Source organism: Mixophyes fleayi, chromosome 4 (genome assembly GCF_038048845.1).
Source record: "Mixophyes fleayi isolate aMixFle1 chromosome 4, aMixFle1.hap1, whole genome shotgun sequence".
In the NCBI taxonomy this organism is placed as follows: domain Eukaryota; kingdom Metazoa; phylum Chordata; class Amphibia; order Anura; family Limnodynastidae; genus Mixophyes; species Mixophyes fleayi.
This window is the reverse complement of record NC_134405.1, coordinates 292,613,275-292,635,183: the sequence shown is the minus strand read 5'-3', so window position 1 is coordinate 292,635,183 and position 21,909 is coordinate 292,613,275. Positions and strand designations below refer to the sequence as shown.

The 21,909-nt window shown below is 38.0% G+C and overlaps 1 protein-coding gene across 1 annotated transcript in view; it reads right to left on the bottom strand.

Moving 5' to 3' along the window:
- TGFBI (transforming growth factor beta induced) overlaps positions 1 to 21,909 on the bottom strand; it is a 76,087-nt gene that overhangs the window by 17,699 nt on the left and 36,479 nt on the right. The window contains exons 3-12 of the mRNA XM_075209834.1: positions 17,937 to 18,001; positions 15,085 to 15,242; positions 14,790 to 14,954; positions 13,122 to 13,268; positions 12,012 to 12,156; positions 10,703 to 10,915; positions 8,829 to 8,966; positions 6,019 to 6,164; positions 3,925 to 4,061; positions 2,672 to 2,802 (exon numbers count right to left, since the gene is read on the bottom strand). Of these exons, the coding sequence (XP_075065935.1) occupies positions 2,672 to 2,802; positions 3,925 to 4,061; positions 6,019 to 6,164; positions 8,829 to 8,966; positions 10,703 to 10,915; positions 12,012 to 12,156; positions 13,122 to 13,268; positions 14,790 to 14,954; positions 15,085 to 15,242; positions 17,937 to 18,001 (1,445 nt within the window). The remainder of the gene's footprint in view (positions 1 to 2,671; positions 2,803 to 3,924; positions 4,062 to 6,018; positions 6,165 to 8,828; positions 8,967 to 10,702; positions 10,916 to 12,011; positions 12,157 to 13,121; positions 13,269 to 14,789; positions 14,955 to 15,084; positions 15,243 to 17,936; positions 18,002 to 21,909) is intronic.

Sequence of the window (21,909 nt, the reverse complement as noted above, 5' to 3'; positions counted from 1 at the left end):
CAAAACTCTTGTTTCCTAGCGAAAGGGACTGACTCCATTGAAGAAACAGAATTGACTTGCACCTGCACCAATGTTTTGTCATGCATGAGCAATAAAGTCAACACAGACCTAAAAGGAGGAGGAGCAAGCAGCCTCTGAAGTGGATCGTCTCCAGCGGGACCTCACGCCATTGGAAAACGTAAGTAACACCATCCTGAGATGGAGCTAAGTTTTTAATTCACCGTCCCCATAGAGCGACGGTGCTAAACAGCTGAAGTTTGATTAAGGCCAGAGAAATCTCTGCTGTTACGTCTTTGTTAAATGGGACGAAGCAGTGAAAGAGACTTTTGCCGGATCTTAAACTCTTCACTGCTTCATAAATAGACCCCTATCATACGGTAACATTGCAAGACAGCTCAGAAAATCTATATCTCTTGGCTGTGTGTGCCTCTTCTCCCCACTCTACCATTGGTCTGCATGAGGGCATGTACATGTGGTGGTAATCGTAAAAACGATTACCACAACCCCGACAACCAGGATACCTATAAAGCTTTGTAGGTGTCACACGCCGGATGTTTGGTTTCTATAACTGAAGCCCGCCACACTTACTTGCTCCCCGCTGACCACCGCGCTCCGTCCGGCTGTCCGCCATCTTCTCTTTGGGTCTGCGCATGTGCAGACTCGATCCTTTTATGCCTTCTGCTTCTCACTCATTGGCTGCTTAATTCAAAAGGCATTTCCCCCTGCAGCTCAGTGCCTGTTCTTCAAGTTGTTTTGCTGATTGTTCTCTCTCCTGCTGTAAACCTGTTGTCTGCAGAGCTGACACTTCATAGTGTACTTCACTAGTATCCCAGTGGTAACCAGTTGTCTGCAGAGCTAACACTTCATCACTCCTGCTGTAACCTATTATCCACAGAGCTGACACTTCATTGTGTCATATCACCATCTACTTTATAGTAAGCTTGTTGAGCCTGACGGATTCCCTATAGGTCTCGCCTGATACTTCTAGTAAGGGCCGCGACCTGCGGTGCAGACGCAGCTAACACCAAACCACCTTGCGGTGGTCCCTGGTGAATACCTTCTGCCCGTTAGAATCTGGGCCTTGCTAGATGTAGTACTAATTTAGGCAGATCTAGGATCCTAACCTACTGAACCGTGACAGTAGGTAAGTCTGTTTAGATTGATGTAGTTTTTTTTCCTAATTGGTGTTTCTTTGTAGGTATCCTGGTTGTCGTGGAAAAACGTACAGTACACTCTTATACTCTGGTCACAACCTCCCTATGTTGAGGCCACTCACATCTGTAAATGCGACCAGTTATTAGATTGATCAATAGCACTTTTCTATTAATATTATAAGCAGGTTGTCAACAATCATCACCCCCTTCAGGTGTGGTTAGATGGAGCTTGCAAATATGTGCCTGTTCATTAAATGAAGAGTGTTTGACAACAGTCACTGCTCGATTGAGTACAGTGTGATATAATACTGTTGATATTATATACTGTAATATAGATATTTAAAGTGGTTTAAATGGGGTGTATACAGGGGTATGTGATTGTCAACGGAACCGCCATTTCTCCTACTGCCTTTACTGTAGTAACACTACCACATTCCAGTCATTTAAATTATAAATATATATATATATATATATATATATATATATATATATTGTTATTGTAGGTGGGATGTTCTGCTCTAAGCCAGTGCACAGATCTAGAAAAGTGAGAGTCCTACTTCTAAATACTGTATATATTATTATTATTAGGGGTTTGGGGTTCTGGCAGGGCATGATTATCCAATAGGTTGAGTTGCATGCAGCCTATGGTGCAAAATAGTGACAGAGACTACACTAAGGTGCTGTACGTTGTACTTCATGTGCTGACACATCCTCTTTAATGACACACCACACTCCATTTTGCAGTTGGCCACACCCCAATGTAGTGGACTTCTAACACTGCATTCCCCCCAGGGCCCTTTATGTCCAAGCCCGACCCTGCGTCCATCCGAGAATGTACATGTTGCAGCCCCCAAGCGCTGCCTATTTTGAGCACAACAGGAAGGGGATGGGAAGGCATTACACCACCCCTGGTGCCCCAAAGTTAATCTCTCACACATGCTCCACTTGATCCTCCTAGGCTACACCCTGTTCATCTGAACTGCTTCAGAGATAAAACGTCTGTTTATATTTACAGCAATAGAATGCAGTCACTTTGCTTGGGATTGTGCTTGTCGTATGTACCCTGTTACCACCATCACAAGGCAAGAAGACAGTATTTATCATGTAAAGAGCCAATAATTAAGCAGTCATTTTTACATAAAAATAGTGCATAATAAAGCACCTAAGTAAGTGATTCTCTAAGCTTGTATCCTGATGTAGAACAGTACATGTATCACTCATTCAATGATACAGTGGTGAATTTACCCAAGAAATATGTAGCCAACTTTATTGTTGGCCCGTAACCTTAAATAAAGATATAGCCATTTTTATTGTACCAATAATGTATAAGTAAGCTAAGTAAGTAGTCGATTTATGAAAAATTCCATTACACTGATTCACAGATTACTTTCTGGAGACTGTTTTAGAGAATAAGCATCACACTGGGCCTGGATGGCTTTCATTTCGGTTTTTGGCATGTATTTCAACTAATATATTTCCTTGTGCGGTGTGTTGAGATTTCAAGACAATGTGCATACCTAATAGTTTGTTTAATTCTCCTCTTGGAAGTGCACGGAAAGCTTCATCTGTAGGAGCAAAGACCGTGAAAGTGCCTTCTCTGTTCAGTGTCTCGGTGAGTCCAGCAGACTGGATTGCAGCCACTAACATGCTATGAAAACAAGAATAAGATTTGGCCTGCTGACATGAAGTATTGAGAGAAAGTACATCATAACAAAGATCAAAAAACAATCCACACAGCATTCACTTGCCTGAAAGTCAATAAAGAACAAAATTGAATTCAGCAACCATGTATACGAAGCACACATACTGTCAGCCCACCACCTCTTGTTCTCTGACAGGTTGATCCTACTGTAACTCTAGAACAATGTGAGTAACCCTTTCATAAAGATTGCCCCACTTGCAAATCACAGAAGAGTTTTTTGGGTTTGCATGAAAATTTTCTTTGGAGAGAATACTATTCATGAGAAAATCCCAAGCACTTTATAAGGCAAGGTTATAAACATCTTACATAATTAATGTCCATACAGTGACATATTACATGACAAAAAAAACATTTTTCAAAAATACTTACAGTGACACATTACGTTCATTTGGCTTCTCTTTCACACAAAAACACTTCACTTATGAAACCTCTGTATGAAATTGGGCCGACAAGGGAACTGTGCAATGAGCAAGCACTGGGGACAGTGCAATGTAAGTGGGCACTAATGCAGAGGGCACTAATGTAGGCAGTGCGTCTGGCTCCACCCCCAAGATGTGTTGGCCCCATGGCTGCTGCCATTTGCTCCAGTCCCAGCCCCCCAGGTGCACATCTTCCTGAGAGAGAGGCACCCGGCTTTCGGACAGAGAGCTATGACAAGGCACAGTTGCTCGTTGCAGTATCGCTGACATCAAGTAATTAATGATGTCACAGTGCTGTCAATAGAAAGTATCGAAAAGGAGCCAACAAGCAGATGAGCAGAGAGGTAGGTAAACTATTGCAGGGGTTAGATAGAACTAGGTATGGTGGTTCACTAATGCTGTGTTGAATGGGAGGGTCTACAGTTGACTGAGTACGAGCCTTTGTAATAGTAGGAGAACAGCGCAGAACACACATGATAGAACATACACATCCACAAACAATACTCAGCACACACACACAAAAACATTCATAAACAGACACACTTCCTCACATTATCACTTTAACCATTACATTCCTCACTTGTACTAAAAGCTACTTCCTAGTAATATATTATCAAAATGGAGTTTACAACAGTAAATAAATGTGTACCTGAAACGATTATCAGCTTTAAGAACATCCATGACATTTCCTGATGGCGGAGTTAACAATTTGTCCACAATAAATAAAGTGCCATATCTTCCCTTTTTGTCATGGGCATCGATACAGCTGTTTTCAATGCAAAGGGCCTAAAATATTAACCATCATGAGAATTTACATTGTTAAGTAACAATAAAGGTACAGAAATCATAATGGAAAATAGTACTGGTCTGCAAGGCACATTGCATTTTTTGCAGCAAACATGTGTTTACAATATGTGCAGCATTTATGTTCAGAATGATACACTCTGCATGCAATCTTTCTATGGAATGTCCTAGTGCTGGTTTAATGTTTGCTCTTTTAGTGTACCATCAATCTGATGGCATGCTGACTTTATTTCCCTTTATGGTTGACTATGGACATATTTAGAGACCAATTTATAATGCTTTGCCTAGCAGTTTACCTATTTCTATGAAGGTGCCACTCAGTCTGCTGGCACAGCTTATCATGTTTGAACATCCCTTCAAATTACAATAGCTTGAAGGCATGTTAAGGGATGGGTCTGCAGCACTAGCGGAGGTGGGTAGGACAGCATTGGAGGGGGTGGTGCATGACATCATCAGGGACGAGTCCATGGTTCCAAAATACCAAAAATGACAGAGAGCAGGTAAAGATGTGGGAGACTCAGTTCCCTAAATGAACTCATAGCCTTCACTGTGGAAAACTAAGCCCAACATATAATCAGTAATAGAATATAGTATACATACAAGAGCTCTACAACTCTATGCTACCTCCAGATGTGTAAAATTAAGTACAACCACACTTCACTAAATGTGTTTATTTTCATATGCCTAACATGTGCTTTGTTTGCCTGTACTAGGTATAATAGATGTAGAAATTTGATAGGGTGTCTTTAACAAACATAAAATTGAAAAATACTAATTTTAAAAAGAATCATGTCTGACCAATTCTTCATTCCAAATTATTTTATTTATTTATTTATTTTTAAATTGACAATTGGAACACTGTTCATTTGGTGGCTATGGGATACATTGGTTAATGAGGGAAGTGGAACTGATACAACATTTTTGTACCTAATTCAAAATATTTCTGTCAAAATTTATTTTCTTATCAATTAGGTTTCTGATTTAGATGGAAATAGGTTATTGTAACTTTGTCTCTCAATAGGAAGTATAACTGCAAATGTACATTACAATATCAACACCTAAGAGTATTCATGGGGAACATTATTGTAGTTTTCATGGTTTGTAACTACTCTCAGTGCTCAGGCAAAGGTCATTTTTTACCATCTAGTCTCAATGTTATGGCAGTTGTGTTTCTCTATAAGGAAATTGTTGCAATTACTGTAAACACTATTCCTGTTTCATGCAGCTGTGACCCAAAATACTGTATTTACGAAAAAGTAGACCTATACAACTCACTTCACCAACTTGTGTATTAGAAGAATCAACTTAAACACAAACGTATATATTATATTAAACTGACGAGGGGATGGGCAACTAGGAATTAAAAAAGAGTTTATAGAAATTAATTCTATTTGCTCAAGTGAAAATTAGAGAACATCACCCCATGTAGCTTACATGTATTTTTCAGCTGTTGTTAATGTCACTGTCATTGAGTTGAGTAAATGATTCAGTAGGAATATAGTTTACCTTAGTAAGCTAGTTAATATGCAGTGTATAATAACAAGTGCTTACAGTAGCTGATTGTAAAAAGACCATTTTGTGATATAGCCTTGAGCACATGGCTAAATTAAAGTGTAAGTAAAGTCAACTAGGGCAGAGATGGAGTGTTTTGCTTGTGACAAATGGCCCCCTCAGCATGCTGAAACCATTGCAGTAAGTGGAGGTGTACTGTTTATAATGCTTAGCCCCTCCCACTCCCATAAGCCTTTATTTCAATGTGGCGTGACTAGAGTCACTGAGCATGATTGGCACATTTGGCAAGGGGTGCTTGCTCGCGCCATGTGTCTCAAACAAACACAATCTACCTGTATGCTTCCTCTTTAAATATAAAAGAAACTAACAATAGGTCATAATAAATTGTAAAGTTACAGCATAAAGCATATAAATCATTGGCACTTACATTTCGGTATACAAAAACTCTAAGTTTCTTTCCACCAACTGTCTCTAGTACTTGTCCATGATAAAGATATTTGGAGGAAAGCTGATCTTTTAGAATGTGATTCTGAAGCAAATTTGTCAAGTCTCTGTCAATGGTGGGAGTTCCAGCTGAATAATCATATAAAATGTCAAAAGATATATGTGAAACATAAACCACCATGTATAGTATAACAGGTTCATTTTTTCATTTTACCTTAGATTTACTCTAACACTTTTTTAATCCAAGACAAAATTAGCAAAATATGGCTGGTAGCATTATAAAGAGAGATGAATAGAGAATAACAAAATGCTAATACAATATTCTTAGTTGGTGGTAAAAAGTGGCAGCAATAGGATTATATTTAGGAACAGTAAGAACAATGCATTGATTTTGGGCACAACAGGTTTGAAAAATGAGATTCTTGAGCACTATTTTGGTTGCTAATAAAAAAGGGATCAACAGAATGATGTAGATGAATCACTTAGGTGTAAACATCTTGTGTTCTTTTGAACCTCCTCTTCAATGAGTTATCATGTTTTCCTAGTATATACTATATATTTAATGTGCAGTAAACACAAACACTGCATTGGTTAACATGTTTTTTTAAAAACATTTTTCATTTGACATTAGAGAAAGGAATACAAAACAACATAAAACAAACATAAAAGATGTTAAAATAAAAAGTGTTAAAATAATTCTAAATATGCATTTTTAACACAATTGTTTATTTGTTTTAAGATAAAATATAATTTCTGCAATGGTAATAACCTTCTGTAACCTGACATTTGCTGATTCAAAGCACCAGACTGTCAAAAATAGTAAAAAGCAGGTGCATCATGACAAAATAATAGCTAAATTATATAATTATGTAGGATTTAAAGTAGCTAATAGCAGTCCACACATCACTCATTTTGACAGTACCCTATCAATTCACAAGGTGAACCAGTGAAATGCTTCTGTATTACCACTAGCTTCTATTGAATTGACAGGATTCTCAGCCGGCAATATGTCTGTAGTACCTTCTTGCTGCCACTGTGTGTCAGTGCTGGTTTTATTGCATAAGAAGCACTAATAGCAAGCAATCATCTGGAGTACCAGCGACAGCAACACCCAAAGGGTAAAGTAATGTTGTCGCACTCTAAAAGTTGATATTATGAAAAATTAAATGTAACCAAAACTACACAGTTTTTATTTCACACAATATTATTAGATTTCAATGCTTATGATAAATTTTACAATATAAATACTGCTCTCAGAGCACAATAGCAAGTACTTGCTAAGAAGATCATTTTAAACAATATTATGGCACTTTTTAATCTAGGATAAAGCCACTTACTAAAACGTACTGACACTTTATGGCATATAAATAATTAGTATGCTGCTGTAGCATACTTCTAGCATATGTGTCTAATTACCAGTTTGCAATTGACCACAATGTATTATTTTATTTAACAGTTTGCTCCAACAATACTCATAAATTGTCTACACATGGTTGCTGAAATTGTGTACACATAAAAATCAGAAACAAAACAATATGCAAATATTGTTTTGTTGTATTGTAACTCAAACTTAACATTGAGGTATGTGATGTAAAATATTTAAATGCATAGTTTATTTTTAACTTTCATATAAATTAATGAGTTCAAACACCCAAATACATTTGCCTAACAAATTTGCACATTTAGGGCTCTTTGAAGAGTTGAACGAAATCTTGGGTGTAACTAACGCACACAGAAATAGCGTATTTCAGGACACATGCGGAGTCAGACGCATCTCAAGATGCATCCAGCTCTGCATATGTGCCAGGTTTACGGCACAGGTACTTACTCCCACATATACATAAGCAAGACCAGGTCGTAAGCGCAATAAAACTTTGCAAACTTTTGTTTTCATAGGGAAAAATGTATTTGCTATTAGGTTTCATATAAAACAGCAGATATAACCTTCCTTCTTGCGTATGAATAAAAGCAAGACATTTTGATATTTTCCAATGCACACACAAAATCCTATAGTATATGTACGATTAATGAAACAAGAACCTAGCAGCGTCAGAGGTGAAATCACAATCAGCCAATCAGAAGTGGTTAGCTGCTGCTGGCGATCGTCATCATGAGCAGAGCCCCCAGGCTGGTGTACATAATCTGGCTGTAAAAGACGTATCTGCGATTATGTTCAGGTCTGTATCGGCTGGCAATTCCTTACTGTACTCAGCCTACATCAGAATGGCCAATCCCTCCCATTAGACTCTGTAGGCACAAGCAGGCACAAACACTGTATAGCCAGGTTTTTTGTGGGTATGCACAGAGCAAAATCAAGCAATTTTACTTTGCAAACTGGAGTACATTCTTGACATGTTGAATATGTTATTGACATTGATTGGCATAAGAACCGAAAAAAGGAATATGACTGAGTGGCAACTACCAACAGTGAGTATGATTGTTGTTCGCAATATGTACTTGCTGGTATTATCCATTTATTGTGGTACAATTTGGCAAAAGATAATATTATAATTTTTACTCTATTGGGTAAATGTATGAAGCTCCGGGTTCTTCAACATCCGCGAGTTCGGCGTCTTCATCGATTAAATTTAAAGCGGCGCTGCCTTGTAAAGGGAAATTTCCCTTTACAAAGCAGCGCCGCTTTAAATTTAAGCGCTGAAGACGCCGAACTCGCGGGTGTTGAAGAACCCGGAGCTTCATACATTTACCCCCAGGTGGTTGTTCCTGTAATTTGTTTCTTCAGTGGATCCTTACTTAATGACATAAAAACAGTATAATACACGAAAGACAAACCTTTAAATGCACTATTGTGTGGGGCAATGACTGTTACTCGTTCTTCTGAAGTAAGATGATTATTTAGTCCAGCTTGTTTGAAGATATCAATAACCGTCGAAACAACCGAATCTTTACCCAATTCAGATATTGTTTTAGCTGCAAAAAAAGTTTACACATTAAGAAATAAGAAGTAGTCAGTTACAACAAGGATCAATGTAATATTGGTATGCTCTCTATATAAATATTACTTGAATTTTTATTTTTAGAATGGTAAAGGTGGTTTGCATGAATGAGATATATCCAGGTCTATTTTCCAGCGAAAATGTTTGTTTTCCCTGGAGATAAAGCCGGGTCCCACATGCGTAGGTCCCCTCATACTAGCTAGTTACATCTTACCGCTTCTGGTTAGTATAGCTGCAAGATTTAGCGATGAATTGCAGTAATAGGAGGTTTTCTATTGGTGTGATAAGCAGCAATAGTAAACTAGTTCTATCTCAGCTTAATAATAGATAGCCGCAATAATATTATTGTAATGTCACTTTGTGTTAATGTACCTGAGTGATACCTCTCAGTGATATAGAATAAATTGAACCATTTTCGGGTGCCAGTAGTTTAGTCCCGAGAAATTAAATGTTCTCTCCAGTACCCTGCAAAGGAGTTCTGAGCTTCTACAACTACCTCAATTCGACCTTTAGCTGAACCTTATGGAAACCTCTGACATTTTAGACATTTCTTCAGGTTGAGCCTAAATCCTTACCTCTGGGCTAAAACTCTCCATTTTGGTTCCAAGTTTTATAGAGGTCCTGCTATCACTGTGCCCTTCTGAAATGCAATGGGGATAGAGATAGTGCCAGCTGCTGAGTGACTAGTCTGAGTCAGCATGAGTTCTGAGAGGGAGACTGAGTAATGTACTCAAGTGCTAGAGAGAGAGTCTCCAAGTGGGAGGCTCCTAGCAAGTGACAGAGAGGATTCAGTGACGCTGTTGTGAGCAGTGGTGAGAGTTCGGAGGTGGAGTCAAGCCCGTTACTGTCAGCCTATCAGTGAGTCGAGAGTCATTAGCGTAGATGTCCGCTCTGAGAGACATCCTGAGAGGAGTGTGTGTGTAAGGACTGTGCAACCGTCAGTACTGAGTGAGGCACAATGCAGTTAAAGGGGAGAAGGTAACCTATAGTGAGGTGTGATCACGGCAAGAAGAGTGACTCTGATTGCACTGAGGCTGAAGTGTGAGAGATAGAGTGACAATCTTAATCAAAGAGAGTGCCAGCTTTGGAGACAACTTTGCACTGTACTGCAACCATGATTTGTGCAACCAATAACTGTGAAGGATGTAATAAATGTGATTCTTTATTTCATCAGAGAGTTGGTCAGGCGGCCATTAATTTGTCAACTGTAATTGTAGTGTGCTAACTTGTTTGTCTCAGCTGTACACTTCACTTTCGTGTTACCAAATGTGCATGTATAGGGTCACCTGTTCTGATAATTACCCATTGCTTCCGGGGAATAAAAGGAACTTATGAGGATCTACAAAAGTAGGTGACTGACAATATGCACCTACAGTAACCTACTGAAGGCATGTGTCTACATTTTTAAAATTAGATGACTTGCATTCCTTTATTAGTCTCCCTCTGCGAGATCATACAATCGGTGAATTTGGTAGCAAAACAGGCGTTGCATAGAGCCCAATCATGTATTTTACTAGGGTCATTGCTTTTGAATTGCGTATATTTCCATGTATTGGACTGTGCTCCTATGTTTGATGGTCTTTCTAATGCTAACATAGATGCGTTACAATATAATTAACAGATAAACTAAGGAATAGCTTCTGTAAACAAATAATAATTGGAAGCATTTGTAACTGAGTACTGTGAATATAAAAATAGAACCAGCTGTACCTGAGTCTGGAATCAATAATTCATCAATAAAATGAACAACACCATTAGTAGCCAAAACATCCTTGTTAGAAATGATTGCTTTTCCATTAAGTGTGAGTTCATCACCCTGGCAGCCAACTTCTATTGGTGTTCCCTCCACTGTTTCAATGGAAGATCCAGCAATAATTGCTTCAGAACACTGAGCAGAGTGTAAGAGATGGTGGTGTAACAGGTCTAGAAAATGGAAAAACAACAAAATAAATACACAGATATAAACAGTTGACTAAAAAATATGGTATATCCATAAATGTAAACCAGAGAGAAAATAAGCCTGCACTAGGTATATCCGACATTATATGTGGTACCAGCTGCATGACAATATAAATGCAGCTGGTATCATATATAATATGGGATATACAAAGCGCAGGCTTATTTTTTCTCTGGTTTTGTCTGAAAATATTGCCTTGTCTTAGCAGCTGTCCATCAAGCCTATTTAAGGCTCATTTTGGTGTGGCTCACAAGCCAGCCCTTGCTAGATGTAAGCCCCTATATTTGAGAGGTAAGTACATCTGATTTTAACTGCATTTTAATGGTATTTAAAGCATATAGATCAATGTAAGACCTGTCTATAATGAGGTGCCCTTGCCGATGTGATGCAGGTTTAAATGTTTTAATTAAAATATGAACTAATACCTCATGTTTTCATATTGTTAAATACACACAGATATGGAGTGTTAAGGATAAGCGCTGACAACTGTCATAGACGTAAATGTAGGTGCATGTATATAAGCAAGTTACTTGACAAATACATTTTTATGGTTGCTAAGCTTCTCCCTGTCATTTAGGACATCCATCTGAAATATGACACTGAAATATGTCCTACATATTGACATTAATTTACTTTGACATTTCTTAGCCCTGCAACATTTTTAAGGGGAATGTGTACATCTAATGAAACACTTATGACCGGGCAAAAATAGTCAAGTTTAAAAACCTTTTTAACCTTTCTGGCTTGTACATGACTCCTATGGTTTAAAATTAGGTCTTGCTTAAAACATTTGATTTCAAACCAGTAGCCATGGAAGACCATATGTGGTGGATGCCTTATAGTATTTGACATTCTTACAAACAACCTCATAAATGTAACAGTCTGACTGGTACAACATTGTGATATCTACCACAATATATATCCTACTATATTCTGTTACCTACTACAGCTTATGAAAATAAAAGTTTTACATATGTTTACAGTTTAGATTTATATCATTATATAGCAGGCTTTAGGCTATCATATATATCATATGTATAGATTTCTATTGGAGTAAGTTACCTTTCAGTGCTTCTGGGTCACCAAGGATTCTTTTCAGAGTGTCTGGCGGAACTTTTTCAAAGGCTTCATTGGTGGGAGCAAGTAATGTATACTGTCTGTCTTCACTTTCTAAAAGGGTATTGAGACCTGAAGCTGCCACAGCCGCCTTTAAGTTAAACAAAGAAAATTATCTAGCAAGAAATGTGACATTTGTTCTTTTTATTTCAGGAACATTTTTTTATAAACAGAGCAACTAAGAAAAAAGACTCTATGGTGTAAACAATGTTCACATTGTTTAGTTTCCTGATGTGTGTTTTGAGCAATATATAAAAATGCTGAAAATGTTTGACATATTAATATTATTTCTGATATGTAATTAATCTGTTTCATACACATACACATATTCCATCTGCATACTGCACTTTATTTCAATCTATCTAGGGTCTACATTGCTGTCTATTTCTGTCTATCATCATCATCAGCTATTTATATAGCGCCACTAATTCCACAGCGCTGTACAGACAACTCACTTACATCAGTCCCTGCCCCATTGGAGCTTATAGTCTAAATTCCCTAACATACTTACGCACACACTAGGGTCAATTTAATAGCAGCCAATTAACCTACTAGTATGTTTTTGGAGTGTGGGAGGAAACTGGAACACCCGGAGGAAATCCACGCAAACACAGGGAGAACATACAAACTCCACACAGAAATGGCAAATCGAACTCATGACCCCAGTGCTGTGAGGTAGAAGTGCTAACCACTAAGCCACCGTGCTGCCCTGTGTTATCCAGCAATAACTTGATACATTTGAAAAGTTGTGAAATTCATTGTTGATTCTCATTTCTCGGTTGTTGTTTTTTTACATATAACTTTTAGCAAAGTATTTTCCTGAATGCTTCTAGTTCCCACATTGAACAGTTACTCCACAGAGAAAACATACTTATTAATTTGCTATGAAGCAAAGGAACCACCCTCATTGTGTTACTACTAAATATCTACTGAAGGCTACTGAAATATTCAGCACAATCAAATATATATATATATGTGTAGCATAGAATTGTTTTTAGATGACAGACAAAGCCAAAAACTGTTATGAAAAAAATCACAGCATAAACATTAACATACTCGTAATGTTTCCAAGCTGTCTTCGGTTTCAACCACTTGGTCAATGTTGTTTGTGACTGCCGTAATTACTTTATCAATGACATGGACTACACCATTGGTAGCATGATGATCAGCCTTTATCAGTCTGGCACAGTTTACTGTAACAATCTTGAAAAGAGGGAAATAACATAGTTTATGAGAAAGTAACAGATAAAAATCATATATATCACGATACCCCATTTAGTTATTTTTTTCATTAAATATATAAAGAATAATGCTTTACTCTGTTTAGAATGAAAGCATTTATTCATTTTAGCGCTGTTCTCATTGAAAACAAATTCAAATTGGGCATTTGTGATTGGTTGAAGGAAACACAGGTCCTGAAAGTGATTGGTCCTAGTGTTTCTCTGTATGGAGGGCTTTGAGTGCTTGGGATTACCTAACAGGGACACACCTCCGATTAATGATTGGTTGGCCTGTATTTCATTCATAAAGGTACCAACTAACTTCTGTTTATAACTTACTGACTATAACTTTAGAATTTTGTAATTTTATATCTTTTAGTGACGTTATTTTGTTACATATTTGTGGGGAACATCCAGTTCCCAATAAATTATTGTGCTGCATCCGTCTAAATAAGACATAAGTATTCGATTACTGTAAAGATATATTTTGGGTTAGTTATTAGCACATCATATAGGTATTATCTTCCACCATTCAAATGTGGCTAATATACTTATCTCTAGATGTTTGTCAGCGATCCGACTTATAACACACTTGTTATCAGTCTAGATTTAAATGCCATAAATAAGAGTTGACTCACATGGTCAGTATAAATATATATATGTATACAAACAAAATGTGTTCCTATTTTGCTAGTCAGCACTGGTAAAGAGGTAACTGCTGCACAGCCAGGCCATAATGTGCCATTTATAAGAAGCAGTTGTAAAAAACTGAGCAGAAAACTGGATTTATTTTTATAAGTAAATGCCCCATTCTTTTATACAGCAGAATATGAAAAGTGTTTATAAAGTTGCAAATAATCAGAAAATTGCAACATCAATTCTTAGGGGCCAATTCAATTTGGCTGTGTTATTCTCGGAATAATGCGGCCTGCGCACTATTACCGTTACTAAAAGTGCGCACTATTACCGTTACTAAAAGTGCGCACTATTACCGTTACTAAAAGTGTGCACTATTACCGTTAATAAAAGTGCGCACTATTACCGTTAGTAATTTTAACGCTGATGTTTGTTCGTAGCCCTAGGGGCCGCAACCAAAAATCCGGCTAAAATTACTGTATTAACGGTAATACTGTTAGCGCCGCATTATTCTTAGAATAACGTGGCTGAATAGGATCAGCCCCTAAATTTAATGCGTACCGTAAAGCCTAGGTGCTCATTTAACAAATGGACTTCAATGTCACTATTCTTAGAAATGTCACTCTGGGCTTACAAAATCGGGGAAAGTTATATGACCCCACTAAAATTGGTAAACATTACAAATATATATAAAATCATCAACAACTTAATAGAAACATAGAATTTGACAGCAGAAATTGATATACAAGTGTAAGATACAATATTATATAATGAGTTTTTCCATAGCTATAATTCATTTTCATTTTTAATTAAACAATACTACCCAGGCTTAAATTACTGGTTTGCTCTTGGGAGAGAGTAGACTTACTCCATTGGGATAGTGGTGTACATGTATGTCCAGGTTTTGGTACATAGATGGTATAGTAATTCCATGTTTCAGCTCATCCGTGAGCAGGCGTCTGTCAACCATATGATAACGCAATGCGTTGAGAAGCTCAATGTTAACATTGCTCACTAAAGCATCCAAAATTTCCTGCAAGACATCATGGAGCAATCAAAGTCAAAAGGAGGACAGGAAAATTCTGCACATGTTGTTTTTTATTTGCAGTTTTTAGGACACATTAATCATACTTTATCCTTTCTACAGACAGGCTTGTACTTACAGCTGGTAAATCTGCCCATGCCTCGTTGCTTGGTGCAAAAATTGTGAAACTTCCAGGTCCCTCAATTTCAGGTCTTAAGTTGGCTCTGTCCGAATATAATTGTGTTGTAGCTGCTCCGACAATTCCAAGTGTATCATAAATATTTGAAAGAGGAAGTGCTGCAGATGACATGAAAGTAATGATTTCAACGAACAGAGAGTCAACATGTTGCTTTTAGCTAATACTGTTGCCTTCAGTTTGATGATCTATTTATACATGCTTTAATCAACTCAAAGTTCACGATTTGCATTTAGGTAAATAAACAGAAACAATATTTTTCATTTCACTTGTAACAGCAACCAGCAGCTTTTGAATCTAACATCAATATTAGTTCATGAAGCTGTTTACGCAATAAAATAACGCAGCAACTCAGTAGTGCTTGAATACCTACCATTTTTCAATATATTATTTAAAATTCTAGCTATAAGTCATATTCATATAAATGTTTATATTGTATAGTGTCCAAAATATATGCTAATGTATGAACTTAAGAAGAGAGGAGAACAAATTGCTTGGCCTAAAGCTAAATCTGAACACAGTTCTGGTTGTGTCCTAGATTAAATGATGTGATTGCATCCCAGGTCTCCCAAGCTACTTCGTGAAGGTCACGGGAAGAGGAGGTCGAGGAGGTCAGTTCGGAGTATATGGTGGATATCAGACCAGGGGGTAAATGTATTAAGCTGAGTTTTCCGGCAGGTTTGAAAAACCAATCAGATTCTAGCTATCATTTATTTAGTACATTCTACAAAATGGGAGCTAGAATTCAGATTTTTTTGCTATAGGCAACATCTCCACTTTTCAAACCCGCTGGAAAACTCTCAGCTTGATATATTTACCCCCAGGTGTTGTTTCTCTGCGCAGGCACTATGCCTCAATGGTGGTAGTGTGACGAGAGGTAAGGCGATATTTGACGAGAGTGGAAATTGCAAATTTGCAAATATTGATAAAAGTATTGTGTGGGCAGGCCAATTGTGGTTTGGATATCGGAGAATTGGGGGAATAAGGAGGTATGGGTAATGTCATTCAGATAACGGACCATTCTGGAGTACCAGGACGAGAATGTGGCAGGTTGTAAATCTGTAGGGAACTCTGGAGAGTTGAAAAGAGGGATTACTGGGGAGGGATGCGGGGAGAAACCAAATAGTCTGGAAGCTAAATCCCAGATGGCTAGGGAATGGGAAACCGTGGAATGGATCAGGACCTTTTTAGGGTGATGTGCCTTAGAGAGCCAGAGGAGGGAAGCAGGGTAGAGTAGGCCTAGACCCTCAGCCTCAATAAGTACCCAAACCCTAGAGGACGTAGAGCTGTTCCACAAGACACACTGAGTGAGGTGGACTGAAAGATAGTATTGTTTGAAGTTTGGGATACCAAGACCTCCACCCTGGGAGGACCTCTGAAGCACCTGAAGCCATATGCGAGGGCACTTGCCTGCCCAGATAAATTTGGAAGCCTTGTATTGAAGAAATATGAAGACATAGGGAGGTATTCGGATGGGGAGGGTTTGGAAAAGGTAAAGTAATCGAGGGAGAATGTTCATTTTTACCGCATTGATATGGCCTATCCAAGAAATGAACTGCTGGGTCCAAGTGGCTAAATCTGATTTTATTCACTGGAGAAATCAGAGTTTTCTACAGCCTTAACCTAATCACTGGAGCTAACCGCTGTCCTCTTAGAGCTCTATGGTGACAGAAGCACAATTGAGTTTATTAATCTCAGGATGGTGTTACTTCTGTTTTACAATGGGATCCAGCTGAAACCTCTCACTTGTGAAACTGCTCTGCACATGTGAATATGTCTTTCCTCCATTCGCCAGTAGCATTAGGATGAAGAACCAAAAGTCTTTGTGGAGCAAGGGAATCTTTGCCGGGGTTCTCAGAGCAGCCCCGACATGGTAAATTGCAGTGGTATTTCATTATGTATCACTGCACACTGCAGCAATGCATATTGATTCTTATCACACTGTGTTAATAAATACCCCCCTCAATCTAAAAAGTAAGATACTCTCTATGAAAGACATGATAGTCAAGAAAATCAGCTGTAAATCACTGTTACCTTTGCACTAGATTCCATATATGCCAGTCCAGTATATAACACATAAGGCTTCACACATAAAATGTTTGCTAGCAATAACACACAGGTCCTTATTCAGAGTTTAAAACAATTCCAGACCAATGGTACATATTTGACCCTGAACAATCCATATTGCCTTGCAATAGGTGTAAGGAAAAGATACCGCCTTTTGCATGTAGCACACAAATACTCAGTAGTGTTATTTTAACACTGCAATTTAAAGTTGAGCTAAGACGTGCCCACTCCCTACTCTAAATCTGTCCGCACATTTTAAATTTGGCCATCACCCCATAGGGCAACATGGTTTTCCCAAAATGCAAACTTGCCCCTGCTATTTGGAGTTACTCCTTACTCTAAATGAGGCCAAGAGACTGAAATGTTTTACCAGGGTAATGAGAACACTTACCTACTGTGTCTTAAAGTAAAGGAAATCATATATATATATATATATATATATATATATATATATATATATATATATATATATATATGTTAATACAATGCCTCCCAATAGTTTCTTTTTTTGTGACACAATCAAGATTTTCAGACCACAAAAGGGATATGTCCTGCCAAGATTGTTGTGTGGTTTCTGAGTAAATTGTGGGGGGAGGGGTGTTTGAGAGAACTTGAGGTGTGCCAGCCCATGTTATAGGAAGGACTTGTATTGATCATTGGACTTAGTTTGTCATGATTTGCTTTCAAATGTTGGGAGGCTTATTATAAGAAGCAAAAGTCACACTTACCTGCTGGGCACCCTTTCTCTCCCAGTATCTTTTCATATCCAGGACAGCATTCATAGCTGATTACACTAAAACAAATAAATAAGAATATAATTTGAAAGAAAATGCTAAAACAAACAATATATATATATATATATATATATATATATATATATATATATATATATATATATATATTACACTCAGTGTAACAAATTTATACTGAAATAGAACTGCCCCATCATTCCATTGCATATTACTAAATAGCCTGCAGTGTGCATACACACTTCATTGTTTAGTGGAGATTTCGCTTCTCAAGCCATGTTTACAGTTAACATTAAGCTCTCTGTTGTGAAGTATATGACAAATGACTACAGCAAGCAACACATGCCAAAAAGTTCTGTTTTATTTTTAATGCTAGCTCACTAAATCTTTTGGGTAAAACTGTAATTCCTTAGTCATATACATAAATGGTTGCAGATGAGAGCTCTGGGGAACTGTAGTGCTGTTCATAACCATAGGATTTCTGACATGAAACAGAAGTTTTCAATATTGTTCCAACAGATTTTCTAACCTTTGGTCTAAAAGGAAAATACAGTAGGTACCTCCTGCTGACATGAAGATGCTAAAAAGCTTTTACTTTTGATTACTTCATTGTGACTATGACCTGACCCTCTTCTTGGAGTAGAAGTGGTCAAAATCTGTAGGAAAGTTGTGACATTTGATTAGAATTAATGAGCCCTTTATATGCTTTACCAAAATAAACTGTCATAAATTTAGGCTACTCATGCATAGTTAGACTATGAGTATACAAGTTGGAGACTAGCCTTAGTGCCTAGAATTCTTTATTTAAAACATTATTTCCTATGTAAGCTCGCTCTTGCAAAAGGTAAAATTATATATTTGCTGTTTTAGTGTTTTTGTGCATTTTTCAAAAGGCAAAAACTCTATGACTGTCACGAACAATCTGAATATCCACATACAGCGATTGGGTGAAGTGGCCAAGTCAATGTTTCCGTTTGTCAAAAACAAATGTACTTCATCTGTATAATCTACATAAATAACTTTACAGATAAAACATAAATAATGTGTTGGGATTGGTGCCAATCCCAACACAGAGAGGTGAATCCCCCAACTAGGACATATTAAAGACATGACATTTATTATTGGGACCCAGGGGAAGAATTTGTGGAGGAAGAATTTGACAACACTTGCAGCAATTAATTGACTCTCAACAACATTACTATAGTTTGGAAACTTGCGAGCAGGGTGCTCTTACAGCTTTGCCTGTCTGTTAATACCCAGTCTTGTTTAATTACTGTGTTTGTCCCTAATTGTAAAGCGCTACGAAGTGTGCTGATGCTATATAAATAAATCAATCGTAATAATAATAAAAAACAAATGAATTAAATTTCACTAAAAACATCTGCTTTATTAATAACTCATAAAATAAATCAACCTAAAAAAGAAAATTTTAATATATAAATATTTAATAATAAAAACATGATGATATCATAGATCATTCAAAATATGACATTCATTAATTTTTCAACTATTATAATTACACTTCTGTCTGCTTAAGTCTTAACCATTAAATATGTACCAGTTTCATTCTCCGCTAACAATACTCTACTGTTTTTTATTTAGGTCCCTAGATCTTCTCTTAGTCCAAAATAACAGTGGGCTGAAGGACATTGACCGTGACTTTCCAATGTATTTTATTGTCCTTTTGTATATATTGATCACTGTACACTCTTAGGGCCTGAGTCATTAAGGAGAGCAAAGCAATAAAAGAAGTATCAGTGTACCTTGAATCTCCCCTTTTTGTCCTGTGTCACTTTGTTTACCTTTCTTTACTTTTGAAAAGTGATCCTGTTCATCTCTCTTACTCCATTTTCTCTCCCTCTCTTCTTTCTGTTTCTCCCTTCTTTGCTTCTCCACTATCACGTCTCTTCGATTCTCACCCACTCTGCTTTTTCTCTTCACCCTTTAGTCCTCTCCCTATATGGACAGCACGGTGGCAGCACATTGTTGCCTCACTGTGGTGGGGTCATGAGTTCAACTCAGGCTTATGAAGGCATATACAACATGCATCATTTTGCTAAATATTTTTGGTATGTTTGCATGTGCCTGCATGTGCCCAATTCCCTCTAAGTGCCAAGTCATGTCCATGCACAGCCCACCAATGTCCTATTGATCCACTGAATCATCAAATCAACATATCTACAGCCCTGATGTTTTACCACTTAATTTTGTTATTTGTTAATCACATCTTTTAATTACTTTTGTTTTGACGAACATGTGCAAGCTAGGAACATTGTATGCACTTTGATGAGCAAACAGAAATAAAATTCCAGTGATATGACATTTCTTACATCAGGTGTAGAAAATCCACCATGTTTGTGCATTTGAAATGATATTTGTGTACAGAGATGCCATCTTGAGTACATAGCCAAAAGCCAAAGCAAGCTCAATGACACCACAAATATACAATCTTGGCTGCTATTATAAATATGTTTCCTAATAAACGCAGACTTGCTTCTTGGAATCTAAGTTGCTGTTTATGGTTGAATGATTGTAAAAACATAAACTGTCATATTGCAAGACACAGATTGCAACAATTTTTATCGATAGGGAACCTATGTGATTTTAGAGTGGTGAAGAGCCCTCTCAATAACTCAGATAAACAATTTGCAAACTGTTTCATATTGGCATAACATGAAAGAAAAACAATTTTTGGTCTTTCATGTTACACAGGAATTTTTCAGCTACCGACTCTAGTTAATCCACAGCAGCCATTCTTTGGTGTAAGATGTTGCCATGTTTTTTTGAAGGTATACTGTTAAACAGTATTTAAACAAGAAATATAAACCATTTGTCAGTGCTTTTGATTCATGAATAGGACAACACAGTTACAGTATTCTCCTATCGACCTGACTTCTTTTTTGACTAATCCAGATCTCTGGTATCCCTACCCATGTCCTGTTGTCACTGCCTCAACCACAGGTATTTGAATCCTATCTGCTTGATCTTACTTTTGACTAGTACTTGGACTATGTCTTCTTCTTGTCAGTCTCACAAGTCTCCTAGTGACACTTCTATGCCTATGACCTCTTTATAGCAAAGTTCGGCTTTCTTGTTAGGGCCTCAGGTAAAAAGTATAGATCCCCTACACCCTTCAACAACTAAAAAGCAATTAGTATTGACTTATTCCTGATATTCATTAAATAAAATAAAGATGCATGTAAAGGTGAGCAGTGAGTGGCAAGAAAGAACACATTAACTGTGCGTAGAGAAAAATGCAGGGACTCAGGTGCCTTAGCAGCAAGGTCAGCATTAAAGATGACAAATCACAGCTGCTATGTTATAGTAGCACTTGTGTATTTGCACCAAAGGACACATGACACAGGTGATGAGACAGACACTATAGTGAATGAGGAAGTCAGTCAGGAAGTTACAGTCTAAGACATCACACCCACCACTGATATGGAACATTCTAATACCCACTAATACAATGTTATGGCTAGCGTCCCAAACATGAACTCATAAAACAGGCAGTAGAGGTCTTCGCCTTTCCCGTAGAGCTGATTTTGCTCACAAGCAGGGCCGGACTGGCCATATGGCACTTCTGGCAAATGCCAGAAGGGCCGATGGCTGGATGGGCCGGCCCGACTCCTCACGTCTTCTTGGTGACTGGTTCCTCCCCAGGAACCAGCCACCTCTGCTGCGCGGCCCTCAGGTCCCTCCCCCGTTATGCTTTTTTTTTTTTTCACTGAAGAGGGGAAGGGGGGTGCCCACGATTTTCACGGGGGTGCCGCGATTTTCGGGGGGGGGTCGCGGGGGTGCCGCAATTTATTTTGGGGGGGGGGTGCTGGGAGAGGGGATGAGATAGCCAGGGGGTGCTGGGAGAGGGGGTGAGAGCCAGGGGGTGCTGGGAGAGGGGGTCAGAGCCATGGGGTGCTGGGAGAGGGGATGAGATAGCCAGGGGGTGCTGGGA